Source organism: Erigeron canadensis, chromosome 6 (assembly GCF_010389155.1).
Source record: "Erigeron canadensis isolate Cc75 chromosome 6, C_canadensis_v1, whole genome shotgun sequence".
Lineage (NCBI taxonomy): Eukaryota > Viridiplantae > Streptophyta > Magnoliopsida > Asterales > Asteraceae > Erigeron > Erigeron canadensis.
In genome coordinates, this window is record NC_057766.1 from 25,316,258 (window position 1) to 25,325,687 (window position 9,430).

At 34.7% G+C, this 9,430-nt stretch overlaps 1 protein-coding gene across 2 annotated transcripts; it reads left to right on the forward strand.

Annotated features, from left to right (window-relative positions):
* Positions 1 to 419: 419 nt before the first annotated feature.
* Positions 420 to 7,423, forward strand: LOC122606110. Of its 2 annotated transcripts, XM_043779075.1 has the most exons (8): positions 677 to 744; positions 1,882 to 1,937; positions 2,074 to 2,155; positions 3,226 to 3,372; positions 3,495 to 3,603; positions 5,037 to 5,160; positions 6,256 to 6,526; positions 7,003 to 7,423. In XM_043779075.1, the coding sequence occupies exons 2-8, from the start codon at positions 1,927 to 1,929 to the stop codon at positions 7,108 to 7,110; spliced, it is 852 nt and encodes a 283-aa protein (XP_043635010.1). In that variant the 5' UTR covers positions 677 to 744; positions 1,882 to 1,926; the 3' UTR covers positions 7,111 to 7,423. The 2 variants fall into 2 exon arrangements, with proteins under 2 accessions (XP_043635009.1, XP_043635010.1); XM_043779074.1 differs by lacking the exon at positions 1,882 to 1,937 and having other exon boundaries at positions 420 to 744; positions 2,070 to 2,155.
* The last annotated feature ends 2,007 nt before the right edge of the window (positions 7,424 to 9,430 follow it).

Sequence of the window (9,430 nt, forward strand, 5' to 3'; positions counted from 1 at the left end):
AAAAAAAAAACCTATATCAATAAAATATAAATAAAAAATTTCATTCTATCATAATCTAAAGTAACTCCCAATGCCGTCTTCCACGGGTTTTAGGTCCCAATACCGTCTTCGACGGTATATGGGGAGGTTGATATGTAGACAGCCTTTACCCCTACCAAAGGTAGAGAGACTGCTTCCAGGTTTAACCATAGGTAGAAAAGGACCTCCAGCCTTGCTGGGCATGAGGATCGAACTCATGACCTTTGTTTCCAGATGCATGAGCTCCAACCTTTGATCTCGAACTCATGACCTTTGTTTCCAAATGCATACCTCTATTTCCATGAGCTCCAACCATTGATCAAACCCAGTTGTTTTTTTCATTCTATCATAATCTATGACTTCGTAATCATAAGAATAAACCTTTCGGTGTGAATCAACTCACATCAAAAGTCTTGTTATATCTTACTTGGTAGTTTGTTTGTATGATCCAATTTCACATTTTCTTCTTTCTAGTAGTGTGTTGATCCCCTTTTAATTCCAAATTCAATCTTAACTACTACTTTATTTACTTTCCCAAATTCTATATCTATCTATCTATCTATCTATCTATCTATCTATCTATATCAATCATACACAAGTCCATGGCTGACGATGCCGATCCTTCACCTCTAGTTGCGCCATCTGTCATCACTGAACCGACTGAGATCGATTTAGAAGCTGGTCCCGGTGAACAAATTCAGTGCCGTATCTGTCTCGAAACTGATGGTACCTTCTTTTTCTTTTTTCATTTATTATTATTTTTAATTATCATTGAAGTTTATTTATTTTATTTATTATTTTTTAGACAAATTTAGAGTTTAGTTAAAAATGTAGGTTAATTTGAACGTAGGCCCAGTTAGACTTCAAAAGTTGATATTTAATTTTTTTTAGTCGCATTCGAGGTTATAAAGGGTTGGCATGTGTTATTATCCGGCTTCTCGAGCCGTAGATGAAATATCTCTGTATATAATCTTAAATGTGTATATATAGGACTATAGGAGAGACTTCATAGCTATCTAGCTAGTATTGTTTAATGCAAATAGAACTGCTATGGGCCTGTTTACTTAGAAAAATGTAGGTGTTTGAGAAAAAATTTCATGGAAAATCCGAAAAACCTTAAATTTGTTCAAATGTGAAAACTTTTGTTGAAAACGGAAAACCTTTTTTTCGAATTTATAACTACGTTTTTGAAATCTCACTTTTATATAAAGGGTAATGGGGGGAACCCTAGCCCCAGTACCACAATTGGATACCCATCGACCCACCCCGTATGAGCCATATGATGCCGGTAAAATACCTCCATTCTAATCCCCACATGATCTGGGCACCCCGAAGGATTGAACCCGCGTATTTAAACTTCACATATGGGTCTAGGTTTCATTGGTAACGGGTACCGTAAAGGAATTATTTTTTGTGCCCAGCGGGGATCGAACTTGAGACCTTAAGGTCATCAAGTGTTTACCTAACCACTAGGCTAATTCCTTGTTGGTCACTTTTATATAGTTTTCAGCTACTTTCCGTTCATGAAATAGAAAACTTTCATAAAACTTGAAAATGATACAGGTAAACACTTTTTCAAAAATTTAGTAGTTATTGAAAGACAAAAGCTAGCTATTCATTTTGATTAAATATGGAGATAGAAAATTAGAAAAATTTATTTGTAATTACGTGCACCTAAACATATATTTTCCGCCGTAAGTAGTACAGTGTCACTATGTATACTAGATATTTTACATTCTAGGTGTACCATTACATCAAAAATCACAAATTAGAAGCCAGCCTGACCATTATAGTTAGTCTTCACCTGAATGGATTAGCATTGGCAAATTTCTCAAGGTTCTTAGAAACATGTATTATTTGCAGTTTTGCACACGGAGCTTGCACTTTATTTTCGGTTGGTACTGGTAAATGAAAGAAAGGTTGATATTGCGTCGTTTTCTGTATATATAATACATTCGAGTAGTAACGATATGTAGCTTTCTACTTTACTAATTATAAATCTGAATTGGTTATGCGGCTTAGTAATTGGCTTGTTTCTGTTCTTGCATCAGGCAGAGATTTTATTGCACCCTGTAAGTGTAAAGGGACATCAAAGTACGTTCACCGGGAGTGCCTTGATCATTGGCGAGCTGTGAGGGTAAAGTTTTCATCTTTTTGATGTCGTATCGGTAAATTTATGTTTGTGTAAAAGAAAGTGATACAAAATAGCATAAACTTGTTCTTTTATAAAAAGTGCTCATCTTTAGTTAGCAAATGTGTTTTCATTTCTTAATGCTGCTCCTTTTTCTTTTCTTTTTCCGTATTATTAGAAGTTCTGGTTTCTTTTACCAATTCATGACCTCGCTGTATCTGGAATAATTTGATTTCCATATTACAAATGCTGAGCTATCAAATTTAGGGTTTACGTGCTCTTACTTTATGGTCTTCTATTTTTCGTCTACTTTCTTCTAGCAGCTTATTATTAAAGCATGCATTGCACTAATACTCTGCCCTAGAGCACATGGTCTATCTTCATGAAACTTAACTGTTTGCTGGTTTAGTGGTGTACTATATACCTGGATCCTTTATTTATTGTTTTCGTTTGGACTTCCTAATTTGTAACCATCAATCCATCATTGTGTCATAGGTATACTTTTCCCAAGTTCTTTGTGACCTTAACAAGGATTTTGACTGGTTTTGCTATATAAAGTTTCAAGTCGCTATTGTTTTGCATGTGCTTGATACATGTCTCTAGTCCACTTCAACTTGTATTTATTTTGACTATTTACTTTGAGTGACTGCCAGAAAAACATTTACAAACACATTGGCAGCAAAGGGAAAAGTAGTTTATGTACTTGGTACTCATTTTTGTAGTGTTTTATTTACGTATGCTCAAGAAATTTGCTTTTATGTGCAACAAGAACCAAATAAGATGGTTGGAAATTTAATGACTTTACAAATATCTAGACATTCTGATGTCTTAAGACATGACAAGATACTTAGACATGCATACACACTAAAAGTAAGGAGACTAGAAAGCTAGGAATTCTGATGTCTTAAGATATGACAAGATAGTTAGACATTCAGACTAAGCTAGGGAATATAGTTTTGTTCCATTTGCATAATGATGTGAGTATTGATTGCTAATATATATCATTTACTGTACGTGTCAGGTTTAATTGGATGTTTGGCGTAACTAATTTGTGGTTCCTTTCATATATTTTACAGGAAGGATTTGCATTTGCTCATTGCACAACCTGCAAGGCTCCCTATCATTTGAGAGTTCATGCTGTTGCTGATAGGAAATGGAGAACCATGAAGTTCCGTTTCTTTGTGACCAGAGACATTCTGTTTATCTTTCTCTCTGTACAGATTGTAGGTTGCGGGTTGTATCTAAATTATTATATATTTTTCCTTTCTTTTTATCATAGAGATTTAGTTAACTAGTTATCCACCCCTTTGTACATAATTCTATCATAACATCTTCTTTCTTACAGGTGATTTCTTTCTTGGCATATTTGGTTTACTTAATTGATGGATATCAAAAGTTTTGGCTTCGTCTTGCTTGGGGTTTTGATAGTGAAACTAGTTTCTACTACATATGTGGTAAAGCTCTCATATTGTTACAGCAACACTTCTATTTGCAGTTCTTTATTTTTCCTTAACAACATATGTGGTAAAGCTCTCATATGAGGTGATTAGCATGCCCCATCTTCCAAAAAGATACTTTTAAATTATACATTACACATTAATACTACATTCTAACGATTGAAAAACTCAAAAGCCAAAATGTATCATACCCTACCACAATAAATTGCATAAATTAGAAATTTCATAAATTGCGATTCCATATTGTTAAATTCTGTAGTAAGTACATGATTAACGCACTCCAATTTCTTTCACAACCTGCATACAAGTAAGACTAAGAACCCAGATAGCAAATATGTGCAAGTCTAGAGCTGGGGCTCCATATGACCCTACCAGTTTGCTGTGTAGAAATAAAGAATACAGTTTGAAAATTGGATTAAATAAGTTTGTGTACGCTCTATAACCGGTATGCTACAGTTTGAATTTGGATTAAATAAGTTTGTGTACACTCTATAATAACTGGTATGCTACTTCAATAATTTTGTTTTTTTTACCAGAAGTTCTCTTTCATTGTCTTATTAGCCACGTCTTCAACAAACGGTCAGTCCATAGTTTATATATAAATCTAACTGACAATATTATCTTGAACTTACTTGTTGGGAACCAATCTTTAAATGCTAGCATACAAGCCAGTCATAACTTCATAGATAGCGTTTTGTGGATTGTGATAATACATTTCTGGATTAAAGAAAAACTGGCCACATGCAAAGAGCTATGAAGTTAACAACTCCACCTTCGATCAATAATTTCATATACTTCTTGTATTGCTTCATGTTATGTATAAAACTAGCGGCAAATTGCCAATGGCCTCCTTAGCCCTAGCGATGGGCTCAGATATATCCCATGGCTAGCTTTCTATCACCATTGACATTTTCAAGGACTTTGACAACAAGCCCGGTCAACTTAAAAGCGTATACTAGATTCTAAAATCTGTCATGTAGAATGATCGATGCTACTGTCTTTCTCAACACCCCCTGTTACAATCTTACATCAAGCGCTCCTGAGGTGAAGAGAGAAGCTAGGCGACCAGCACTCATTTGTTACCTTGAGGCGAGTTGACAGCCTATTACAAGAAACGACCTCAAAATCTCACATTTTTATCTGGACACATGTAGAAATTAGGCAGCTAATTTTGAGTTCCTTGGTATAAACACCCATTAATATGTTTTCTAGTATTCCCTATAAAATGTCTCCACTTTATTTTGGCTGGTGTTGATATGCTACAGTCATGTCATGGACTCTGTTATATTAGGATAAGGTTATGGTTTACACCCTAGTTTATTAACTCGCCTTAAATTTTGTGTCTGGTTTCTTCTGTAAGTATTAAGATATCTTGTTATTTCTTTCCGGCAGGATAAGTTTCAATCACATGTTAATGGTATGTTCTGCAGGCGCACTATTATTTTTTGCCCTACTTGGTCTATCTGGATGCTTTATAACGTGTTACGATCGGAGAGTCCGTAATGATCTTGCTCAGCCTTGTCGAGAATTGTGTCTTTGCTGCTGTCAACCCGGGTAAAATTTCATATTTGCTTATCATTGGCTGATTCTATGGACCGTTTTTTCCGAAGTGATAACTTATCCTTGCACTTGTCATGCCAATTGGTTATAATAAATAGACATTAGGAAAGGTAATCTATATAGCATTTGATGTAAACTATTTAGAGAAATATTCAGAGCAATCCTGCCCTGTATTCCTTTACGAGCCTTCAAATGGTCTTGTGGAATTTATCACACAAGAAACTCAAAACTAGCTGCCTACATATGCCCAGAATCCAGATTCCCCAAAGGTGCATCTTCTACTCATGCTGAAAGACTCCCATATGGCAAATCAATAAGCAGTGAGCTTTAAAAAGCAGAATTAAGAAAATCAACAAGTACTTAAATATAGACTGAATCTGCTTTCTCTTGGTAATTAGTGGGTGCTTTCTAGGTTTAGGTTGGCCAAACCCAGTAGTGGGTTTGCAAAAATGATCGTTTATATGGTAAAAGCACTGTATTTGGATTTGTGGACAGTGGATAGTAAAATTTACCCTATGTTCTCCCTGTTGTTTATCATCTCATTCACTCTTTGATATTTTCTTGATGCAACAAACACTTTGATGTGCTTTGAGTTTATTTATTTTGTCATACAATCTCAGTGTACACTATGTTGATGCATAAACACACAGGTGCAACCTAGGTTAATGGGTTAGGCACGTGCCGGATCTTTTAAGGGGTCCAAGAGGGAAGGGGCCCTCGTTTTTATTGCTCAACAGGGTAGTTTTGTTCGTAATTCTTTCAAAAAAAAATTTAGTTAGTGTTGTTTCTGGGTCCTCGTGACTATCGGTCCCTTTAATTATTTTTCATAGTGTTTTTTTTTGCATCCCCTGACTTTTGGCCCCCCATACTAAATGGGTCAATATCCACCAACATTGCATGTCTAGGTTGATCTGGAGATTAATCTGCCATTAGCTACCGATTTAAATTCATCCTCTTTTTACTATTTTCAACAATGATTCTCGTTACAAGTTTTAAGTGTTCAATCCTGTTTCTGTTACATCAAATATAGTGTAAGCATGTTCAATATATCATCTATGGGATAGTATTTTGAATATATCATTGTTGCAGTGTTTGTGCAGACTGCCATCTACCTGGTACTCTTTGTATGTGGACTGACTGTACCACTTGCTTTGAAAGTTGTGCCAGTGCAACTGGTGAATGTGGTTGTTTAGGAGGTGCAGGTGAAGCTGGCTTACCATTAATATTTATAATGGCTTTAGTCGTTCTTGGACTTTTTACTGTCATCGGCATATTCTACAGTGTGCTGGTGGCTACAATGGTTGGCCAAAGGATTTGGCAACGGCACTATCACATATTAGCTAAAAGAATGCTAACCAAAGTAAGTCTTAACTTAATTTATGCCAGCTCATTGGTCCTCAATATATGATAATATGATAACACAGTTATTGAATGCCATGTGTTTGTAAAATGAGTTCTATGCATACTTTTTTTTTTACCAGATGCTAGAAATTTATCTTTTCTAGTGGTATATGCCCAAGGGGGTTTTTTTTTCCCGGCAAAATGAAACTATAAATTTTTAAAATAAATGCAAATATATATGTACCATACAAGATAAAGGATCACAATTAAGAATTTTGTATGCAATACTGACATGATTTTGACAACTTTTGGGCTAGTTTCCCTTTGTTTGTGGCAGTTTGTTGGACTATTTACCAAATATAAAAACATAACCTTACTCAACTTGCTCATGAGTAAATAAAATAAAACTGCTTCTAATTAGCTTTACTAATAATAAGTTGAGCCTCTTGATATGCTAACTGTAAATTTTCTTCTTTTTTTTTTTTGAAAATATAGGAATACGTGGTCGAGGATGTTGATGGTGAGACATCCGGATCTGATTGGTCTCCACCAACTCTCCCACCCGAGCATATTCAGCAACTCAAGACTCTTGGCCTCTTATAACTAAGCATGCTGTAAATAAAATGAAGATGTAGGTGCTTGGGTTATTAGCCTGGACACCCAATTGATTAACTGGATTATAGTGGGCCTAATTACATGTAATGTTTTTCATTTTTGAATTTTCGTTTTCTTGTCAGAGTTGTCAAATGTAGCACGACATATAGCAGCTTCAAATGCATGAGTTACATGTCATTATAGCAGTATCGGGTTGTGACTTGTGAGCGATGGAATCTATATGTTATGTCTTGGATTGTCAGCCGACATGGTGACATTGAAGTTTGGTAAATGTCGTTGAGTACAGTTATTTTCTTTGGAACTTCAATTATTATGGTCAGTATATTGTATATGTATGCATGGTGTGGCTCACATATAAGTTGGAGAGTTGGCAAACGACACAAGTTATACCACTTTACCTTCTTTATGTATTTACAATGAAGAAATGGATGAATATCGTTTTGTTCAAACTCTTCTATCATTAATGGACCGGTTTTAGTTAGAATTTTGTGATAGTGACTCGCCGACTCTTCATACTTTGTTTTGTTTATGTATACAACAAGCCATTGTTCAAAGTCAAACCAGGTTGCGTAGAAGATGGGAGAGTACCTCTTTGTGTTTGAACTGAACAAGGTTGGGCGTGGGAAGGGGGAAACGTGGCCCTGTCTCGACTCTCGGGTCCATCTTTTATAGAGGCACTGAAAAATTTCATAACATTAGTCGTCATTTATAACATTACTTTTTTTTTTTTAACGATATATGTATAATCATGGGACTTGGGAAAAAATAGAAATGCACCAAAAAAGTACACCAAAGACCTATTCTGATTTCTGCCATAGCACAAATTTTGTTTATATATTTGAATTTGTTATGGATGGCTTTTTTCCTTAACTTGTTTTGGGCTGCTGAATCTTCAAAGGACCGACCCTGGTACCAAAGTTCTCATATTATACGTATTTTAATGAAATTGGGAATGTTTGGTAATTTGGTATATGAAGATTTTAAGAACTATTTTTTTTTAAGAACTATGAGAACTCTTAAATAATATACTTGTTCATATGTTTTTTTTGTTCATTCACATGTGAAATGATATAAAAAGGTATGTTGTAGAAGAAACTTTTTATGAAACCTTCAAAATAGCCTTTTATGAACTTGTGAATGAATTTGTTCACATTTTCTGTTCACATGTGACAAACTGCTATATGTAAGGTTTTGAAAAAAAATTTCTTCTGCAACATATATTTTTATAACGTTTCACATGCGAATGAACAAAAAAAACATGTGATCCGATATAAATATTAGGAGTTCTCACGGTTCTTAATGGGTTCTCAAAATAAGGGTCCCCGTACGTCCGATATCTTCTTGATATATTTTTTTACGGGAATGCTATTTTAGTACTATAACTTTTGCTACTCAATAATATACTTACAAATATGTGTCCAATGGTACTTCAAAATATAGAAATTTATTCATTTGAGTCCACTATTTTCCCTGGAAACTAAGGGACACATCCCAACCTTTCATTTTTTTGTAATCAAGGGTTTAGATTAAATTGAGGGATATAATGGAAAAAACACACGGAAGGTTATATCCGTAAATTCACACGTCCCCCTCTCTATCGTTCATTTCCCAACCTCGTTCATTTCACCCGACCTTCTTCCTTTCCCCCAAATCAACACACACACATACATTCTAGGGTTTCTCTCCCCCAAATCACTTCACCGGCCGGCGATTTTCCTAACCTTCGTTTTTTCCGGCGATTAAGTATGTCATCTTCACCGGAATTAATGAAGAAGTATAAAAAAAAACGTAAATTTGTCGTTCTGAGTGGTAATCAAGTAGTCGTTCCGAGTGATAATCAAGTAGTTCCGAATATTTCTACACAGGCGTTGTCTGGTACGTGTATTATGTTCTTCATTTTGTTCATTTTTATCCTTTATTTATGCGTTTTATTTATTTTTAGTGTTTTATTAATTTCTAGGGTTTTTATTTTACTTCATAAATTTAGTAAATTTTAATTGTAGATTATTAGAAATTTTTGTTTGTAGATGTACTGTTTAATTTTTACATCTAAGCATGTATGATTGTTTGCTACAAGTATGTTTGTATGGTAGTTTATTCAATATGATATGATTGTGTGTTATTTTACAGTCAAATATCTAGTTGTTCATGTGTAGTTGTTGTTTTGGTTACGTCGTTGATATTGTTTTGTTTAGCGAAAAATCTGCAATTTTAGTGTCTTCTCTATTAATTTGTTTCTCGTAGTTTTAATCAGATTATGCTGGTTGTTCATGCGTAGTTTATGTATTAAAATTTAGTTCTCTGTCTA